General features: G+C 44.8%; 4 protein-coding genes across 11 annotated transcripts; 1 reads left to right on the top strand and 3 right to left on the bottom strand.

The window, feature by feature from the left end:
- Positions 1-1,524: 1,524 nt before the first annotated feature.
- On the bottom strand, positions 1,525-5,067 carry LOC112279964 (uncharacterized). Its single transcript, XM_024514796.3, has 11 exons — positions 4,510-5,067; positions 4,302-4,410; positions 4,128-4,194; positions 3,846-3,964; positions 3,587-3,703; positions 3,341-3,468; positions 3,029-3,229; positions 2,756-2,890; positions 2,504-2,625; positions 2,279-2,368; positions 1,525-1,999 (listed from the first exon to the last, which is right to left on the bottom strand). Exons 1-11 carry the CDS (start codon positions 5,065-5,067, stop codon positions 1,816-1,818), a joined length of 1,830 nt encoding a protein of 609 aa, XP_024370564.1. The 3' UTR covers positions 1,525-1,815.
- A 137-nt stretch (positions 5,068-5,204) lies between these two features.
- LOC112279970 (uncharacterized) lies at positions 5,205-9,161 on the bottom strand. 4 transcript variants are annotated; one of them, XM_024514815.2, is made up of 6 exons: positions 8,882-9,127; positions 8,387-8,710; positions 8,009-8,074; positions 7,744-7,870; positions 7,145-7,268; positions 5,205-7,022 (listed from the first exon to the last, which is right to left on the bottom strand). In XM_024514815.2, the coding sequence occupies exons 2-6, from the start codon at positions 8,451-8,453 to the stop codon at positions 5,826-5,828; spliced, it is 1,581 nt and encodes a 526-aa protein (XP_024370583.1). In that variant the 5' UTR covers positions 8,454-8,710; positions 8,882-9,127; the 3' UTR covers positions 5,205-5,825. The 4 variants fall into 4 exon arrangements, with proteins under 4 accessions (XP_024370583.1, XP_090111880.1, XP_024370576.1 ...); XM_090255754.1 differs by having other exon boundaries at positions 8,387-8,695; positions 8,882-9,016; XM_024514808.3 differs by having other exon boundaries at positions 8,387-9,161.
- A 420-nt stretch (positions 9,162-9,581) lies between these two features.
- LOC112280005 (DNA-3-methyladenine glycosylase) lies at positions 9,582-12,779 on the top strand. 4 transcript variants are annotated; one of them, XR_012218946.1, is made up of 9 exons: positions 9,681-9,890; positions 10,203-10,346; positions 10,457-10,630; positions 10,764-10,835; positions 10,948-11,071; positions 11,231-11,296; positions 11,537-11,594; positions 11,796-12,002; positions 12,311-12,423. XR_012218946.1 is itself a non-coding variant. In XM_073538822.2 (9 exons), the coding sequence occupies exons 1-8, from the start codon at positions 9,819-9,821 to the stop codon at positions 11,978-11,980; spliced, it is 900 nt and encodes a 299-aa protein (XP_073394923.1). In that variant the 5' UTR covers positions 9,681-9,818; the 3' UTR covers positions 11,981-12,002; positions 12,311-12,779. The 4 variants fall into 4 exon arrangements, 3 of the variants coding, with proteins under 3 accessions (XP_024370684.1, XP_073394923.1, XP_090111900.1); XM_073538822.2 differs by having other exon boundaries at positions 11,231-11,301; positions 12,311-12,779; XM_024514916.3 differs by having other exon boundaries at positions 9,582-9,890; positions 11,231-11,301; positions 11,796-12,779.
- An 85-nt stretch (positions 12,780-12,864) lies between these two features.
- Positions 12,865-19,404, bottom strand: LOC112279949 (uncharacterized). 2 transcript variants are annotated; one of them, XM_024514768.3, is made up of 11 exons: positions 18,771-19,404; positions 17,805-17,902; positions 17,335-17,453; positions 16,989-17,107; positions 15,547-16,626; positions 15,078-15,329; positions 14,782-14,942; positions 14,363-14,442; positions 14,038-14,185; positions 13,745-13,894; positions 12,865-13,563 (listed from the first exon to the last, which is right to left on the bottom strand). In XM_024514768.3, exons 1-11 carry the CDS (start codon positions 19,057-19,059, stop codon positions 13,261-13,263), a joined length of 2,799 nt encoding a protein of 932 aa, XP_024370536.1. In that variant the 5' UTR covers positions 19,060-19,404; the 3' UTR covers positions 12,865-13,260. The 2 variants fall into 2 exon arrangements, with proteins under 2 accessions (XP_024370536.1, XP_024370552.1); XM_024514784.3 differs by having other exon boundaries at positions 15,078-15,311; positions 18,771-19,203.
- Positions 19,405-20,343: the final 939 nt, after the last annotated feature.

Raw genomic sequence — 20,343 nt, 5'->3', positions numbered from 1 at the left:
ACTGTTTAATCTCAAAAATTTATCTCTAGAATTAAAAACATTTCATTCAAACACATTAAAATCGTATAAATTTGATACTCCTGAAAAACATCTAGGCATAAAACCAGAAAGAAATGATAAAAGAATAATAATAATTATTTTTGTTATTACAGTAATTACTCCTTAACACTAATTGGATTTTTATCACTTCATTATAATTTTGTTTCAAAACATGTATTATATTTTCTTATTATTTCAATTGAGTAGAAAAAGCACCTGCTATAACAATTCTACAATACATTCAAGTCAATTGATACTTATTATCTGAACAATATAAATAGATTGAAAAATAAATTTTAAAAAAGAAAAGAAAAGAGAAGAAAAAGATACAAAATTATGATCATTAATCCAACACCTAAAATCCCATATATGGAGAAAAAAATAATCACAAAAAAACATATATTAATATTAAATTTTCATGATTTAAAAACAATCCAAGTATGTATATACATATATATATATATATAAAAAGCTGAAGTCCCACCAAGAGAAAAAATTACCTTACAATATAATATAATATTTAAATGGATATCACTAAAAATAAGGAGGCTCCAATTCCACCCATTTTACTAAAATTGATTCAACCTCCTTACTTTTGAAACTAAAATTGTTAAATCAATCAAGAATTGTAGGAAAGTGTATTTTGGAAAGTATGAATTATTGCATGAAAATCATTTTTTTATAGTTTTATTTCGAACCATCACATCAATTTATTTTAATTTAGACTTTAACTACATTATTTTAATGTAAAGAATGCACTTTAAATAGTAGATAACAACATGTGTTGTTATTGTGGTTCCAAAGTGTGTATAATTATAAAACTTATGAAATCTAAGAAATTTAAAAAAAAAAAAAAAAAAAAAAGATTCAAAGTGACAGGACAGGAAAAAATCTAGAATTATTTTCATAAATGCTATTTGCTTCAAATTTCTAGGCTAGAAGGTGTTTATTTATTTTAAAAATTAAACTTGCATTCTGACATACAAATAAACAACTGGTTAGACTACCCATACATTAAACATCTTGGATTAAACTTCAAATTAGAACCCCTTTCTAGTGCCAAAATTATCTTTGTGGCAGAATTGGAGAAAATTTCATACAAGGTAATATGACACGATATAAATTTCATAACTACAATTCATATTGTCAACTTTGGCACTTCTTTGATATTATGTTATGAATATGAGTACAACTCGCCATCCTTATATCTTAGGTAGTTTCGAATCATTCCAACCCTCCTTTGCAAAACTATGAAATCTATACCCAAATCTTAAGCATTCATTTCTATGGTACCCAACGAGAAGTTAGTTTCAGGTCCTCTACTTTTCACAACCGTTACAAAGTGAGTAGTTGAGCAACTCATCTCTGGAGGCGTTATGGCACAAGCTGATGAGGATAGCAACAATAATGCTGTGAAATGGACAGAGAAAAGGATGTACGCACAGTGGGCCAACCACTTCTACCCAAGCACTGTGTCGACAAGACTTTTCATGGAGGAAGCTGATTATGGTTTGCTAAGCAAGCAAGACACTCCAGCAAAACCATGACATTTTGAGGAATAAACGATGAAATGAGGAGTCATTTCTCACCAGTTTCATTTCTACCTGTTTGAAAGCTTGACCCCCAGGGGGGTGTAATTGGAGTGCAATCAGTTCGTCATGCACATTCACTTCCTGCCTGTTTCACTAATTAATCGTTGGGTATCAAAACTCTGGGTTTGTTTCTATGCATACTAATTCATCACAAAACCTCACTCGTCACAACTCGGATGTTCAATTACATGTCGTTTAGTGCAGCCTCGAAGATGCTCTGCGAATCCACATTCTCTGCTAACTTTTTCAAAGCATTTTCACCTTCGCAGATTCCTATCTGCACCTTACTCAAGGTCTGTATGGTCGTGTCGCCGCACTCTTCAGCTGCACGTGCTGCATTTTTAAAGTCCACCAAAGCCATTTCGTACCTACATATGAAAGAGAATCGCAAAGAACAGTGTCAACAGTACAGTACTCTGCCAACCTGCAGCCATAAAAGTAAATTCAAAACATCCTATTGGCCGCCTTTCAGTGCTTCGCATTCTTGCGAACCTGAGCATTTCAGTAGAAAGAAATCGCTTCGCATACCGCTTTTTTCGCTAATTGTAACTATGCAGCAGCAAAATTTGACATGGTATTATGTGGCAGAGAAAAGCATAAAGAACGGAATGCGGAACCACAACGTGTCTAGAAAAAATAATACGTACCTTTTCTGTCGAGCTTCTATGTCACCTAGGTAAAAGTGACCTCTAGCGGTTCCAGCAATGAAATTAATCACATTGCAAATTTGAACGTACCTGTAGCAGACCACACAATCGCCACTGATGCTTACAAAAGTTTCTGTACTATTACAAACAGCAATTGAATTCCTGGGTTAAGTGGAAAGGAGAGGCAATCGGTCATGTAATTGATGGTGAAGGCGGAGGTGTCACCTCTTAAGGCAAGCTTTGGCAGCATCATACTTCTTACACTTGTACAGAAGGAACCCCAGGTTCCCTACTGCAGAACATTGTCCTCTTGAATCCTCCAAAACTGTAGCATACTTCAACGCTTTCTGAATGCATCATTTGAACAACAAATGCTTACGATAGTAAGTAACAATCAAATGTATAATATTAACTGGACATATCAATGTGAAGCTTGACCGATTTCATGAAAAACTGACCATCCGACTTCACCATTACCTTATGGTTCTCCCCAGCCTCTGCCCACATTGAGAGCGTGGAACAAAGCAGCCCTAGGTTAGTGTAGCAGATGAATCTCCCCTCGACATTGGTCTTCTCGCATGCTAGTTTGTGGTGCTCCAATGCTTTCTCAAACTGCAAACGAAGTACAAAGTGAGTTACAAACGTGAACTCATTTCTTCCGATGTGAATCGCGAATTGACTCGATCAGCTGCAGACATGATAACCAAGATTCACAAGTGCTCACAAGAGATCCAAGAGGCTGAATCATACCTCAGCAATAGAGGACTCTGGAATTTCAAAATTGGCAGACTTGTCGAGTCTTGACTTAGCTATGGCATCGAGTTTGATGTTTTCCTTCTCTTGGTAGGAACAGCCGATGAAGTTGTGGGCGAGAGCCTGCCCGTCCTTGTCGTCTAACCTCTCGCATATATCCAGATACTTCATATACATGTCCACTGCTAGTTGATACTCCTGGTAGCACAGAAACCTCGCTTTGAAAATCAATGCTTCATATTCAAGGTTTCATGTTTTGTTTCAAAGTGAGGACTGGCAAAACTTGGAAAGTTATCAACAGGATTCTACCTGGGCATTGTCATGCAAGACGCCCTTGCATAGATAGAATCTGGCTTCCTCCTTGTATTTAGCAGGATCCATCTGGCGTCGCAACGACTCCGCTTTAGTTGCATAGTCCAGCATTTGTGTCTTTGCTCCTAACTAGGCAAAGAGTACTCATCAGACTCCATAATGGTCTGCACTCAGCTTAGCTGCAACCACCTCAACTTGATGGAAGCATTTGAAAGAACTGACTTGCGACGATATTCTTTTTACCTGTTCCTAAACCTTTTTGAAGGTGTAGCTTCTGTTGCTCAGGAGTGATTCTCTCCGAGCAGCGCATGTCCTTGGTCGGCTGCATTCGCAAGTACGTATTTGTGGGCCAAGGGGTCTCTGCATTTGGCTCCACACACGTAGGTTAAACACTCATTCATGAATGAGTAACTACCAATTACCTTATTTCAGTAAGATTGAAAGCAATTATTTTTATCAAGCAGCTAGTTTCAGTTCATTGCACTCTTTGTAAAGCTCTCACCAGGTGTAGGAGGAGGTTCAAATTGAAGCTGCTGATGGACTTTCTGAGCAGCAGCTGCAACCCCTACCAATGGCACTTGTTTCAACGGCTTATTTACCTCAGGGTTTACGGAATCCGCCCTGGTCAACAACCAAGGAATACTAGGATTGAAACTGGAGTACATAATTCATGGTTCTTGAAGAGACCACTTACAGACACTCAGTTGATTCTAGTATGGAATTTCAACAGCACAATTGGACACAACACTGATTGGCATGTCTGGCAGGAGATGTGAGGTATCACCAGATCGTCGCTTTCTGAGCTCGTTTATTCAGCCTCTTAGCAATCGGTGAAAAGACATTAGTCTCATCTGTTGATCAAGTGCACAAATTGTTCACAGGTCGAATTTCAAGTCGAGAACTCAACAGGCTGTTACGCGGAGAAAACTTCAATCGTGTGTGCGGCTTATGCGCATACCTGGAACTTTCACCGCGGCCCCGCTCTTGATACCGGCTTGTTTCACGAGAGAGAGTATGTAGCTGGGATCCTCATCTGGCATAGGTGCTGCTTCCGAGAACCATTTCGACTGCAACCAGTTCATCAACCATGCTAAACATAAAATGAAAAAAATTGGGAATACAATTAAGAACCACACTGCGAAGAAACTAGTAGACGAGCTAGTCACCTGGCGCTTCGGGGAGGAAGCTCTTGCCGTGCCAATCCCTTGATCCACTGTGAAGAATCCACCCTGGATGCTACCTGTGGAGGAAAGAAGGTGCTGGGCGGCGGATGCTGAGTGACGCCCGCCCGGTTCTAGAGTCGGATCTAGTCGAACTTTTACCATCATTGGCTGCAAGCTTCTCCTGGCAGTCTTCAACACCTGCCGAAGCGGGAAGTTGGGCACTTCCTTCCGCACCTTGTCCGGGTCAATCCCGTCCACCAGTTGGCTGCGTCTCTTGGGCGTATGGAAGTAGTCCTCGTGGTAGCGCTCGTTGATGTGACCCATGTTCAGCAACCGCAGCGCATCCAACCTCATGATCCGGCTTGAGATTCTTCGCGACCGCGTGGGAATCATGAAGTCGGGGTGCAAGCCCAAGCCGCTTGCCAGGATCGCATCCTCGAATTCGGTGGGATTCTTGATGCTGAAGCGCTGCCATGCCGAGGCTTTTTTGTTTGTGGGATTCTTCAAAAGAGTGCTGGCCCTCCTGTTCGATGGCAGCGTCTGCCGCCGAAGGTGAAACATGGCTAAACACTAGGTCCAGGTTATATCCCCCATTCAACACTCCTCACTTCCAACACAACGCTCTGGATTACGGAATATAGATCACGTTCCTCGGACTGAAAAGCACACTGAAATGCGACACGATCAAGTAAAGAATCTTTACAGAAAAATTGGGATCCTCTACAGGAGAGGATGTCTATTTTGACATGAAAATCCACTGATACACTTGGAAAGCGCCTTGCAGCTCTAACTGTGGCAATTGATCCTACGGAATTCGATCCGCACTATTAGCTACAGCGATGCAGATTCAGTGTGTTTATTAATAATCAAAGTAAGTAGTGTTTAATTGGTGGAAACAGACCAAGGCAGCGCCTCATCGGTGATGGCATCCAAGTGGGGTTGGAACATGGTTGTCCTAGTCTTGAAAGGACAGGAATCACGTGTCTGTTCAAAGGATGCGATCCCCAAAGATCACGCCACATTGTATCCCCTGAAAATATGATGCACCTCACTTATCCTCACGTTCAATAGCGAGTGTGTCCGTTTCCAAGTTCCCCTCACATGTGGGTTGCGGACTGGTACAAAGCTCCGACTGTTTCCACTCTCCGTCGATCACTGGCGCAGTCATCGTCAAATTTCAGTCGTCGACAATCTTCCGAGCACCTTGATCGATCGATCGATCAATCGCCTACACTTCAATGCATTAGGGATTACGTTTCAAACTTAGATAAGTTCGAACTTACTCATACTTCCTACAACCAATACCTTGCCGGTCTTCGTTACATGGGCGGAGGTGCCCCTGGCATCGGAGCTCGGCCTGGAGGACCGGCGCGTCCCGGCGGTCCACGCCCCCGTGCTATTGATCCAGGCGGTCCTGAACGCCCTCGCATGATTGGTCCTGGCGGTCCCGCACGCCCTCGCGGTACTGAACCCGGCGGTCCCGCGCGTCCAGTTCCTGGAGGTCCCGCGCGTCCAGTTCCTGGAGGCCCCGCTCGTCCAGTTCCTGGAGGTCCCGCTCGTCCAGTTCCTGGAGGTCCCGCTCGTCCAGTTCCTGGAGGTCCCGCTCGTCCAGTTCCTGGAGGTCCCGCTCGTCCAGTTCCTGGAGGTCCCGCTCGTCCAGTTCCTGGAGGTCCCGCTCGTCCTGCACGACCCCGCCCTGGAGGTGGAGGCTGAATTACGTTTGTCATAGGTATGAATTCAGATCCAGAAGCACCACCTGGGCCATCCGTGTAGCCATGTCCATCATCATATTCCTTTTCATAATTCGAATTGTACTCAACACTGGCGCCTCCATCGTCGTAACTGTACCCATCCTTGAGCGTTCTCTGACTCGCCGTATCGACAAAGCCGGTGGAGCCGTCAACACTCCCGTCGTCGCCACCTCCTCTCCGACTGGATCCTCCCCGACTGGATCCGTCGCTATCTTCCCCACCATGCTCCATCCATGCATTCACAGCACCACGACCTACACGTCGTACAGGTCCCGCGCGTCCTCTAGGGCGCAAGCCGCGCCCACGAGCAGGCGGTGGTCCATAGACGGGACCGCCGTATTCAGCCGGCGGAGGTCCCGGGGACTGGTATTGTTGCTGCGGAGGTACATGGACGGGAGCAGGACGCGAATTGTCTTCTGATTCGCTCTCAGAGCTCTCAGAGGTAGACACTGCCTCTTCGTTTAATGGAGGAGGAGCAGGAAACAGGTGCTGTTGGTACTGCAGTCGTGGTTGATCAAATGGTTGCGGTCCATAGTCACTTCGAGGTGAACGTGTATCAGAACCATGGACAAAGCCGTAAGGTGAGCCCGGCTCTGGTTCAAAGTAGCTTGCCGCTGGCGGGGGTGGGGGTGGGCGTGGTCTAACAGGGCCTGCAGGTCTAATTTGCGGAGGGTGATCCCATGGTGGAGGATCGGGGCGATATTCTGGGCGAGGATGTGGCCCATGTGGCGCTCGAGGTCTGGGTTGCAGATTAGGTTGTGGTCTCTGAAAAATGTGAGTGCCAGGAGCAATCAGCAATCGTTGCATAAAAATTGGCGAGAATTAAAACAAGTGAAATGTGTTGAAGTCGTTCGCAATGAGGTTCATCACAGATGTGGCGCGCTTACCGGTAGAGCTGTGAAGGTGAGGGAGAGTCGGATTTCACCACCGGGATTTCCCGAAGGACGCGTTAGAGCATATGGTTGAACAGGTAACTCGCGAGTGGTTCGGAAGACATCTGGGAAGACAATTCTGCAGCAGCAATAAAAACTAGGTTAGATTCTAAGTTCATGGATCTCAGGAATGGTGCTCGGGGTTGTTCTCGTTCCAAAACAATTCGAACACCGTTCCTTTTGGGCAGCTCTAACCTTCATGTAGCATTCTCTGAAGAACGGTCTAGCAGTCGGAGTGGGAATTCATGGTCTGCATTGTTCTTGAGAGAGACTGTAGGTGCAAATTTATACGCGCTCCGAGCAGGAATGCTCTGGAACCTTTGACGCGGTCATCGTGACATTCAGGTTCTTACACAATCATCAGTGAAGCCGCGCAAATCAAAACCCTAATCAGGTACTAAAATGTCCAGTGGGTATTCACAAAGCTGTGGCTTGTCTTGGAACAACGGGACAGACCACATAAGTACATTGCGGATCTGAAGCCATCAAACATCTGGTGGTTGAAAGTTCTTTCATTAGTTGTTCCAAATCGAGGGCTATGGTTCGATTGTTACCTGCAGCTACCGAGAAGGCTGTCATCGGTCAACGAGTTCTTGCCGAAGACAGTAACATAAAGCTCTTCCATTCCACTGTCAACTTGAAACTGGAATTTTGTGTTGAAGAATGGATGAGTTCCACCCGCTGCATGACGCAGGTTTAGCAACTCGTTTAGAAATAAATGATGAGTAAAAGAGAATGCAAGTCAAATATATCTGTATTTCACAAGAATGACACGCATCGAGAAACCTAACTTCAATAAGATTTGTGAGGTGAGAGAACCTGGAACAGGAGGGCTGCTAAATGTCTGGTTGCCCATCGCAAGGGTGCAATACGGAGTTCCTCTCCCTGCACACACCCGAAAATTTCCTATACGCTCACGAATCTTTCAAACAATGGTCCGATCATTATCTTTCAACTCGACATGAAGAGAATCAATTGGGCCAAGTCGTTTACCGTCAAACTAAGTCACTGGATACTAGCTTCAAAGCTTGACGGTCGACTTGCATTGCAAATCATTTCAATAGATTAATGGTTTGAAAAGTGACGTGAAGCTCCATACAATTGCAGATTAAAAATCCAAGGCATCTGGTGCACCCTTGTGAACAACAGTGAAAGGCAGGAGAAGAGGCAGCTCTTAAGGAACAATAAGGAACAAACCAAACACGGAGGAGTCTTTGATTCCCAAAGCACCCTCCACATAGACGTCCAACTCGCCGTAAGGCATCTTCACCAGTTTTCTTCACCTTGGCCACAAATCCCGAATCCACACGTACTTCGGGGGTATGCAAAGCTCAAATATTCCTGACCTGCTGCAGAAAGATGTAGGCTGCGATTCTGGAACAAACCGAGGAGCAATATCTGGCTGGACTACGCCATTCGCAGCAGCAAACCTAATGGTCCTGAAGTCTAGAAAAACCCAGATGGTTGACTAAAAGCCGTGAATGAACGTCCTTGACCTGGCCGTCACTGAGATCGATGAAACTGTCAACAAATTCCACAAGAACGTGATTCGTTCAAAGAAGATGAAGGTGCTACGCAAAACGCAACTAGCAAAAAGACCTAAACTAAAACGGATGTCGACAGAAATTGCCGTAAGAATCCAAACCGGCTGATGGCTATTACTGCAACTGAAAAAGAATTGCAGAAAAATACCGTCGCACTTGCGAAACTGATCAGTCGGAGATAGTGATATGTGGAATCAACGACGCAGAGCACTGCCTTCAAGATAGAGAAATTTCTAACACACAGCATGAGCCGTGTGCCCTCCGAGTTCTGCTGGCGTTGAAGTGCAACTTGCGGCGAAGAATACGGCGAAACTTCAGCCTCAACAGGATTTGTCGGAACTCGGCGGAACCATACACAGCAGCCGACTGATACTGGAACAATAGAACCACATGTGAATAAAAATGAGCTTACAAAATTAGCAGTTACAGTCCAAACAGACAAAGTTAACATTGGTCTGTTGAGAGCTATTATCCTCTGTTGACTTCTAAGAACACCAGCGGTGCATCCTGGTCAAAGAGTTATCCGAGTGACTTTCAAAATTGTCAGAATTTAATGAGAATAATCGGCTGGAGAACCAACCAAAAATATTTCTAGGTTTTTCCACGACTATAATAATTTCAAATACTTCATTTCTACGAGTGAACAGAGTGGTATAGCGGAGGCGTGGAGGGCTCAAAGCCCACTAATCCGAGTCTCAAAACGACATTTCGAAATAATTACTCAACCTAGTGATCTTTAGTAGTTGCGGAATTGGGAATTGACTGTGAAGATTGATCATATTGTACTCTTCGTCCATTTGGCATGACTATTTTATTGTCTTTAGTTGTGTAGTACTGAAGATCATAGCATCAATTTGCTCTTCCGCGTGTCATTTTCATGCTTAAGTCGCAGTTGGGTGCGGTGGTTGTGGATTGTATGGAGGCAGGTAGATTTTGTGGGTGGAAGAGTAGGTGTTACGCTTTCGAGATTAGTGTTGGAAGGCGCATAATCTTGTAGCGGAAGCCCCTTTTTTGCGAACAATGTTCACACAATTTACGTAAATTTCAGGTTCGGGGTAATGCAATCGTCTATAGAAAGGACTTGAATGCACCTTCTGGCGCTCTATGCTTCGGCAGGTTCCGTAAGTCTGTCACAAAATTGCCGTGTGTTTGCGTTGGTATGTTAAACCGAAACCAATCGCCATCTTCTTGCGTACCAATGGCAGTCGGTCCTAATTCTAGTGCGATTTCCTCTTGCTTATTTCTTTACCTGATGCTGTAATTTAGGGTTTAGGGGTTTCGTAGCCCCGACCTTTTACATGTTTGCAATCCATTTTGTGCAAATGCACACTTGAGAAATCTCGTCGTGGCTTACATACTGCAAAACGATTGATTCACTTCAAATGTAGTAGCTGTATTCTACTACCCCCATGGATTCCTTGAGCTTCAAGGCCTCGACGTCTGTTAGTAATGTTCCAGAGGAACCACAGGATTTGCGCCGATCTCTGCGGGTGCAGAGGATGTCAGCCACTAAGACGACGACCCCGAACAGAGTTGTGTCACCCTATTTTGCAAAGAAGCCTGCTGGAGGGAAGGGCTTAAAGAGGACCATGGTTAACTCAGCTAAAAGAGAGGCAGGTGCAGCATCTTGCCGTCATTCTACACATGCCTTATCTCTATTGCATTCAACTCTGACGATGTAACCATGTAACCTTTCACACACAATGTTCATCTCTGCAATCAGGTTAAGGAGCAACCCGAAGAAGACAAGGATTCCACAATTTTCACTCAACCTCAACCTGCGGACAATTACAAACTTCTCTCTTCGGACTTCTACGCGTGTGATGCTCTGGACCTTGCTCCTCGACTTCTTGGAAAATTCTTACGCCACGATGATGTGATACTGCAAATCACCGAGGTAGGAATTTTATCACCGTTTATTTTTTCAAGGCTGGCTTGTATGCAGATTGAAAGTTGCCTGAATGCAATTTCTATGCAGATGCTTGACATAGCCGTGTCACCTCGTAATCACCGACACATGTTTGCTCCAGGTAGAGGCATACAGGACAGGTGATACAGCTTGCCACGCTCGATTTGGTCGAACATCCCGCACAGAAGCTATGGTACAGTGAACCATTATTCGACCACTGCTCAAGGATTTGTTTTTCCATATATGTATTTTGGCTGACTAAAAGTTGAGAGATTGACAGGGCTCTTGTCGCATGGGTGAGGCAGTTCCGAGCAGGAGGTCATGCATATGTGTACCTATGTTACGGCATTAACATCATGCTCAACGTAGTGGCTGATAAGGAGGGCGTCGGCGCAGCTGTGCTCATTCGAGCATGTTCGCCAGTGGCAGGTGTGATGCCAAAAACTGCAGCAATATCGCATACTTAACCGCAAGCTTCTTGACTTTGCTTCTTCTCGATCTTGGCATTTTAAGTCTTGTATCTCCCGCATGTGAAGCCCTAATGTGGTAAACTTGAACCATTCAAGTCATTTAGTTTTGTACGTGCAGGTCTAGCGACAATTCAGCAACGTCGGAAACAAGCTGCCGTAAAGCCTGTGCTTCTCACTGGACCAGGCAAGGTATGCACAGACCTGATCATTCTAATCTTGTTTATTGCAATGAAGTTTTTTGGTGTCTGAAAGATGTGCTGCTTTTAAGTTTCTCTCATTTTGTGCATTGGAGCAAAATTACTTAGAGTTCTTTTGACTTCATACTGCTCATCACAATGAACAAAAACCAATTCTTAGAATTTTTTAATTTTAATTTAATTTAACTTAATTTTTTCTATTTTTTTCTATTTTTTTGTGGGAGTAGGTGGGTCAAGCCCTGGGGTTAACAACAGACTGGTCTTGCCATCCACTTTTCTTACCCGGTCCGCACCCTGACCTGTACTCTTCTGCAATGCTAAATTTTGCATTTGACAAAATCCTCAGAAACATCAGCATTAGGTTTTATTTGGTTACGCAATTTTGTGCGCTCTCTGTGATTCAGTGATCTCAGCAATTGTGTCTTGAGGACGGGTTTGAAAGGATGGGAAGACTGATGCTCGTTGAGAATGATTCCTTCCCAACAGGTGGGCTAGAAATTCTGGATGGTGCAACCCCAGAGGCCATCCTTGCCGGACCAAGAGTGGGCATAGATTATGCAGCGCCTGAAGATGTGGTAGCTCCATGGCGTTTCGCTGTGGCAGGAACTCCTTGGGTTAGTGCACCTCGCGCTACTCTATTACCAATACCACTGTCATCAGTATCCATCTGATCCAGTCTGATGCGCAAGCAAGGTTCGTACATTTTGCTCTGAAGGAGTTGTGCATATGCATCAAAACGTTGCACCCAGGAGATGTGGGGTGCAAACCAGTGAATCCATCAACCTGACCGTGGATTTGGATTTGAGAACGTGCTCAAGTGAAATTGAATATCGATGGATTTAGCATAGTGAATTCTTTACTGTTTTGCCACTCCAGTTTTACTGTAACATGAATGCTTTGAGTTGTTCAGTTGAAGCATAGGTGAGTGCCACCTGTAGGTTTCAGATAAGTTGGATTGGGGGCAGCGTAAGTCCATTTAAAAATTTATCTTTAAAATGCAGATACAAAACTATTTAAATATTCCTCCCACCTAACCGACAACGTGTGTGAGGTTGAAGAGGAATCAAGAGGTAACAAGACATGGTAACAAGTGATTCTATTTGTCGGACCAACAGATGCAGAACCATGCCAATGTGTTACTACCCTGCTTGGTACCATTTAGAGGATTCTTGGAATCTCTGGCGCTTCAAGTCTAGGTCACGAGAGTTGAGCCTGGGTTCTTTGCCGTGCTGGCAACTTTTTCGAAAGATTTCTTAATTTAGCTCTTTTCCAAAGCTCCAGCAGCTGGAGACGGTCGGTAATTGGTAGAATCTCTAGATCTATTCGGACAAAATCATGAGGTCTGTGGTTTTTTAAATTTTTTCATGTTTCTATATTCGCGGGGATTGATCAGATATAACTCCGAAGATTGGGCCTGGACGCACCTACCATTAACATTTGAGTCTTATTTAATAATGGCTCGGACAACCAGATGTGCATGTCAATATGTATGTATGTATGTATGTATGTATGTATGTACGTATATGTGTGTGTGTGTATGCTTCAAGTGCGCAACTTTGTCCAATAGTAGATCACCAGCTTGGTGCGTTGCCCAAGCTTGGTGACTATGCAGAATATCTGTGAAATTAGTATTTTTGTTCCGGGATCAAGTTCCATGATTCATTGAAAAGATTATCTCTGGAATCAGTTCCATGAAGCTTTTTAACTTTGGAGTCATCGGGGAAGACTGGGGCGACTCTCCTGCGTAACAGGGAGGGGGTTGCATACCCTCATGAAATACCCCGATGAAGCACCACAAAGCTTGCAACAAGTGGGAGAAATCGAGTTTGGTAAGCAGAAAGATCATGTTCGAGGATTTACTAATCATTCCGACGTACAGCTTCTGCTTATCGTCTAGACTGAATCAAATCCTCGGACACGATCCCTCTGCTGTATAGTATAGAGAGAATGTTCAAATGTTGAAGCTTGTCGACCGACTATATCGACCCTTTAGATACTCCTCGAGGTAGGCACTGGAATGTGGAGCAAGCGTCCCACTTGGGTCATGGTCATGGAGTGAAGACTCATCGTCGATTCCATCATCAACCCCGAGCATGGCAAGCGCCAAGTGCGTTTGGATATCTGTAGCACCGAAGTTTGCAGCCCCATCCACCAAATTGTTGCCAGCTTCATCCATGTCTATGGAATTGTTGGTAAGTTCTCGCCGGGGCCAGTAGCCAAGATTTTCGCCTTCTCCAGACAAGATTTTGAGTATCTGCATATCACAAACGTCGGACCTATCAATGTGCGATTACTTTTACAAATCACATTCTTGTACTGGCCACTCGATTCGAATCAAGGGATTATTACTTGCACATTTTATCTGGTAGTATCAGAGCCACTATTTGCAGTTAACTTAACTCAGCAATGCTCATATTACAAGACATGGAGTTGACCTTGCTCATCTGTGGTCTTCGGTGAGCAGAGTGGCTGATGCAGAGAGCAGATGAAAGCATCATGCTTATAAATTCGTCGACGTCAAATTCACCAGAAAGTCGGGGATCCGCCAATATATCGATGTTTTTCTCCTCCAGTAGTGGCCGCGCCTGAATCAAAACAATCAATGTCAAATGACTATCACGGGAACTAAAACACACGATCTTGAACTTCAATCTAAGTTGAGTTCAACACCAATGTGAAGAATTGCACAACCATAATCCACATGTTTTCGCAAGCATGTGAACATTACCCATAGAACGAGGTTTTCTTTGCCTTTTGGCCTAGTTGTGTCAATCGACTGCCGACCAGTAAGGAGCTCGAGAAGAACCACACCAAATGAGTACACGTCGGTTTTCTCGTTCACTCTTCCATACATGAAATACTCGGGTGCCAAATAGCTGCAAACAAACAACCCACATCTCACTCCTAAATTTTCAATAGAAAGAACAGTAAGTATGATGAGTTTTTTCTTGGAAAAAACAACACCAACTACCAATACTACATCGAGGTATGTACATAGTCAAGAATTTCTAGAATGCTTCTATCTGCAGAGTCCAGGTTCCATGATGCATTACCCAAACGTGCCGACTACATCGTTACACCGAATGAATGGAATGTCGGTTGGGGCCCACTTCGCCAGTCCAAAATCTGACAGCTGCACAAGAATAAACTCGCTGGTTAATCTTACCGATAAAAACACAGTGATCTAAAACTGGATTAACATTAAAAAGTAAATCATGTCTCGATTCGTGCTTGTCAAACTTGCACGCGTTGGCAGCACACTCTGCGAAGTTTTTAATGTAATAGAGTGTGACAGGAGAGCCCAACCTTCATGACGCTTATCTGCTGATCTTACTTCAGACAAAAATTCACAAATGGTAGAGGTGAAGTCAAGAGCGGCTCAAGTTCTTTCGGTCACTATCTAGTTACGTCTCTCAGTGCATGTTTTGTCACAATACCGGATCTCTCTTCGTGTTCATCATCCCTGCTTTACCTGAGCGTCAAAGGTTGATGTCAATAAAATATTCGACGCCTTCACGTCCCTGTGCACAACTGGCCGGGGGCACCCATCGTGAAGGTAGTCCAAGGCCCGGGCGATTCCGATAGCAATTTTGTGGCGCACTTCCCAAGGAATCACAGCTGAATCTTTCCCACCTGAATTCACAATCCAGTTCTCGAGTTTACTTCAACCCCTTTTCAAAGAGCACTTGCGTCACACCAATTGGAAGTACAGGTTTAGCAATTTCCATAGATATGCGGTTGGGATGGAAATGAAACAAGGTAAAGCACCGTGGAGGTGGTCGTCCAAGTTCCCATTCGGAAGAAATTCATAAACAAGGATGAGATGCCTTTCGTCCACCGAATAGCCGAGCAGTGCAACAATGTGGCGGTGTTTTAGTGAGCTGTTTATCGCAATGTCGTTGAGAAGCTCCTCCTGTGCTTGTGGTCGCCCTTGATTTAATAGCTTGACAGCCACAAGCCGGCCCTCAGATGTCTGGCCACGGAATACTTGACTCCCTCCACCTATTCCGATCAAATTACCTTAAGCAATTCCGCAAACTTATGAATGAGCAGGGGGAAATATAAATTTGACGAAGAGGAGGAGCGTTGTTCGGTACTGAAGATATGGTTACATCTCAGAGCATCGATTCACCGTAATATACTCCACAACACAACTAATCAGGAACATACCTGTGAAACCCACGGCAAGATCATAGTGAAGACCCTCTACCAATAATCAAAATGCGTATTGACTTACTTGAAGAAAAGCTCGACGTTGCTGCGTCAATCTCTTCGTAAGTAAACACTCGCGGGCGGCCTCGACATAATTGATTGATTTGGAATGTTAACGACACTAATCGATCGGGCTCGAATCTTCCCATTGTGGGTGTCCTGATGTGCGGCAGGCTTAAGGAAAATCTGACTTGAGCGGTATAGAATCTATCCTCACTGCCAGATTGCATATAGGTAGAGTAATTGACACCTTTCCAATGTTCTTTGGTTACACACCCTCTATCTGTACATTTTCCTCTTCGCTCCGGCAGTTGCAATGCCCAATTTACAACTGACATGCTTCGGTCAAGCGTTGGACCGAAGGACAAGTTCAAGCTTTCACGTCTTATTGAACGATGCATGAGGGGCCAACCTCTTTGGATGGGCTCCTCAATCTCAGAAATTGTTACGGTTTCAGAAGATGACACGCTGTTCGATATTTCGTCACCGCTGAGAGAGTGATGCGCGAGGGGCCATGTTCTCGGTGTGGTCTCGTTAGTCTCAGAGGATGTTATGGCCTGTTCAACAATCTTCTCAGTGAGCACTGGCGCCGAACATCTTGATTCATTGTCAGAATTGTATGCTCCTGTAGGATAAGGGTCCAACTCTTCGATAGAGTCGTCTTCATCGCCCTCACCTTCACCGCCACAAAGCTGCTGCAGATTTTGTTTCTCAACTCTCAAGGAGCTCGTCCGTTTCGAAATCGAACCCTCTAATCGACGCTTCGAATACGATAAACGAAAGGCCTCAAAATTAGACAATGCGCTCTCCAGTCGATTGGGTGGGAGGACACTGATCGGCGATGCTGAGCGTGACTTCGACCTCGATCCGACCGGGTCTTCATGCAACATCGTTGAACTCGATGACGAAGCACAATCAGAGTCATTAACAGTGACACGGTCATCGCATTCTCTAGAATTGGCGTCCTTCGTCCCAGTTGCGGTGGTCGTTGTTGAATGTGTGGACACAGTGCCGTCATCATCAAAGCGTGATGTCGCAATGGACTCTTTCCTGCTCTTCCCTATGCTTTTAACACTCTGTCGCAGAATTTTCATCATCGAGGGCCCTGCAATTGTGTCGAGCACTGATCATATGACTCATTGCCACTTCAAATACAAAACTTCAACCGGAAATGCATTCGACAAGACTCATTACTGCTGATTGCTGGAAAATTCACAGCATGCTATCTGAGGCGGCTTGAATGCGAGCGAACGTCCAAAATAGTTTTAACCAGTCATGTTGAATAATCAGCAGCGAAATCTGTTCATGAACTTAACAGACCATGACTGCTGATCTAGTATGCAATCATCGGTAAACTGCCTAACTATACTGTGGAGGTTTCTCAATTTTTAATAACGGACATACTAACCTTCGACTCCGCTCACATAATCACCGCAAGGTATAGAAATGACAAGCTGGGGAGCTTACCAGATGTTGCAATCCGTGTGCCCCTTCTTTCAAACATAATTTTCCACTGATCGAAAACTACCACCGAGCATGTGGACGGGAGTCGCTTTGTACAGTACTTTCCAAGCGATGCACTCCAGCTGAAAACAATGCGCCATGAAACCCAAGTGGCTGAAAATTAGTTCCCATCGCAACGAGACGAAGCATACAACAATACAGCCCACGAAACCACAAAACAAAGCGAGGCAGCGCAAGAACTGTGCACTCTCGATCACAACGCTGCATGAATTCGAGGCATTTCCCGCTTGAGAGACTCAGAGTTAGCAGGACAAGAACAAGCGCACAGAGATTGTGGTGTGTCGTATACCCCGCTGCATGCTGCCTGGTTGTCCCCAGAATCAATTTGTACGCCTCGTAGTTGCGCACCTCCTCCACGAGTGTTTTCCTCACCTTGATCCCGTTTACAATCTCGAGCTGCAGTTTGATCTGGCATGCGCAATCAAAGCCTTTCCATGAGCTCAATTATTGCGGCCTCTGCGAAATCTGACCCTAGACATTAACCTACTTCGTGAAGGAAGGCGTCGTAATTGCAACAATACAAATAGTCCAAGTACGGACTACGGTTTCTGGCGGAAAAGCAAATCCAGCTGTTGTTGCTCCGACATGGCAGAAGTACTTGAAACTTTCAAGAACACCTGCTCATGTTGATCATGTGACATCACAGACATCCGAATTGTTCACGCAATTTGATCACGATCAAGCTTCACAGTATATACGGAAATGGATTTCTCCTCTGAACTGCTGACAAGTGTTTCGGACAGGGGCAAGAAGAGGTACTTGTTTGAGATTGCAGAGGCCTTCGTACACTGCCAGGATGGTGTGCAAAGCGCTCGTCAATTGTTGTTGATCTGCCCAGACATTGTCACCCCTGGAACCTGGCATGTCCACGAATTAGCATTAGTTTGGAAGTGGTGAAACATCAGGAACAGGAGATACTGTTTCAAATCTTTATTGCGGAGCACGGGAGACGGATCACCAATAAGTTCATGAATTAACGGCAGGACGAAGTCCTTAGTTGTTTTTCAAGCAGGGATTTGTCGATTGTACGCTGATGCAACAATTGGATGTATAATGTGAGAGTACAGTCTCCCGAACTGCAATGGAGCACGTATTTCCCCCCAGGGCAAGTGCCATGAAGACAGGAAGGGGACACAGTGGCTACTGTTATGTGTACGAGCTCAGAAGCATGAAGCGCAAAAGAGCTCCAATACGCATGGTGAGAATGGAAACTTTAGTGACCGAGAGTGGAGTTTCACTGCTTGCACGGAACCTCGCAGAAAAAGTGTGAGGCATGCTGGTCTTCGTTAGGGGACTATACTCTACGCTTATGCCATCCATCGCTTTCAGATGATCACTTGATTGAATCCAAGCTCAGGTTGGAAAACACTGTAGTCTAAATCTGGAGTAATTTTGTATCTGTTTCTCCCATTCCTCATCACTAATCAATTCTCGGTCATCTTCTTCGGACAAGAGCGAAATTAGAATACTGCTCAAATAAGTTTCTCTCGTCTCTAGCACAGATTCCTAAGCTCTTCGTCAACCTCTTTCCGCAATTTATGATCGTGAAGGTTTAACCTGCAGGAAATTCAGGGTTCGGGCAAACGATTGGTAACGAAAATATCGTCCCAGTAAATTCTAAGCAGCTCAAGCATTTGCTTTCTCACGAGACTACTCAATCGCAATGGTTTTTACGGCTGTAAACGCCACTCATCGATAGGATGCCCTTACAGTGATCACAGTTACCTGACTGTGATGGGAAGGGAGCAACGTGGAGAGCAATCACAAGATCACCGGGGTGCGCAACCTTGACAATGGTCCACGTTAAAACCTCTCGGTACGCCGCGGCGAGCTTCATACCGACGACGATCCTCCTTTCCCCTGCAAGAGCTTTCTTCCTCTTCTTCGTCTTCTTTCCATCGCCATCGTGCTCTTCACACTGCCTTAAGACGCCATTGACCTTTTCCCTCTCTCCTATTTCACACTTCATTCTGTGATGGTGTATACCGCCATCCATTACATCCTTCGTGTCCATCGTGCTAGAGTTCTAATCTACATCATGGCCTCACACTGACCCTCCTAAACGGCGTGATTTTCTAAGTAGACTGTGTGTGACTGCTGCGGCCATGGCATTCATGCAATCCTAACAAGCTCCTCTAGACCAATCTACAGGTGGAGCCATGGAGTCTATCGCACCTCCTTCGATTGCAATGTCACATTCTCAAAGTACTCCGAGTAGATTCGTGTGCAAACTCTCGGAGGCAGCTGGATTGTAGAAGTAAGCAATTGTACAGAGAAGAAGGTCGAATGCAAAGCCCAACTATTCCTTAACTAGAAACAAACCAACACTACCAACTCTGAGCATTGGACTTTGTACCAGTGTAGGCTCTTCTGAAAGATGCAACCCCAAAAACGCTTAGACTAAGTGAGAGAAAGTCAATCGGAATGAGAGAGACCGAAACTGGAGTGTCAGTAATCGACCTGAGCACTGAAGGTCAAGTACATGAGGACGTCGCCTCGAAGCACCCGAAAAATTGGCCCCCAGTGGAACCAAGCCATCTCAGTCTCAGAGGGACAGGTAGATTGGGAGATGAAAACAGTGCAACCAACAACTAGGCGAGCTGCAGTAAAATCAAAAGCAAAAAGACAACACAAAACAAATCAAAAACGAACACCGACGATGAAAGAAAAGAAAAGAAAAGAAAATACACTACCTGTAATTTGTAAATGCAGGAAAACGGTAAGCCTGCAACTTCACTGCTCCGATACTCCCCCACAAATTCTCTCATTCATGAATATGACCACATCAGGTTTTTGACTCGCTCACACATAAGGGCCTAGAACTTGAATCGAGGCTCACATCCACCTGACATCACCTTTCTGCCGCGAATGTGCACTCTTCTGCCCTTCCAGCAATGGCTGCACACCAATGCTCCGAAAAGAGCTACATAAAGAGCTGGGTCAAATTCACGCGCTGAAGATTCCTGACCTTTCAAACTGTGAGAAACTGATCAAGGTGAAATAAAAATGATAACCAACTCCTTTCTCTCCCAGTATTAGTTCACGTGGCACTTTGCTCCGGGCAATGTAATTCTGCGATTAATCTGGCAGTAGGCCAACATTCCTCCGAACAGGGGAAGCTCGTTCACAGGATAACTCCGCTAGCTCACCCGAACCCAATTATAGGAACTTCTTAGTTTTCTCCCGTAGGATCTGATTCTGGAATGTCTGCCACGCAATTACAAACCACTCATGAACGTGGGCAGTTGCGATGGGAACTATTTCCTGTGCTCCACACACGGTTCATGCATTGGAAGAG

The sequence above is a fragment of the Physcomitrium patens genome, chromosome 1, assembly GCF_059467195.1.
Source record: "Physcomitrium patens ecotype Gransden chromosome 1, ASM5946719v1, whole genome shotgun sequence".
Classification (NCBI taxonomy): Eukaryota; Viridiplantae; Streptophyta; class Bryopsida; order Funariales; family Funariaceae; genus Physcomitrium; species Physcomitrium patens.
This window is presented reverse-complemented; position numbering and strand designations above follow the sequence as displayed.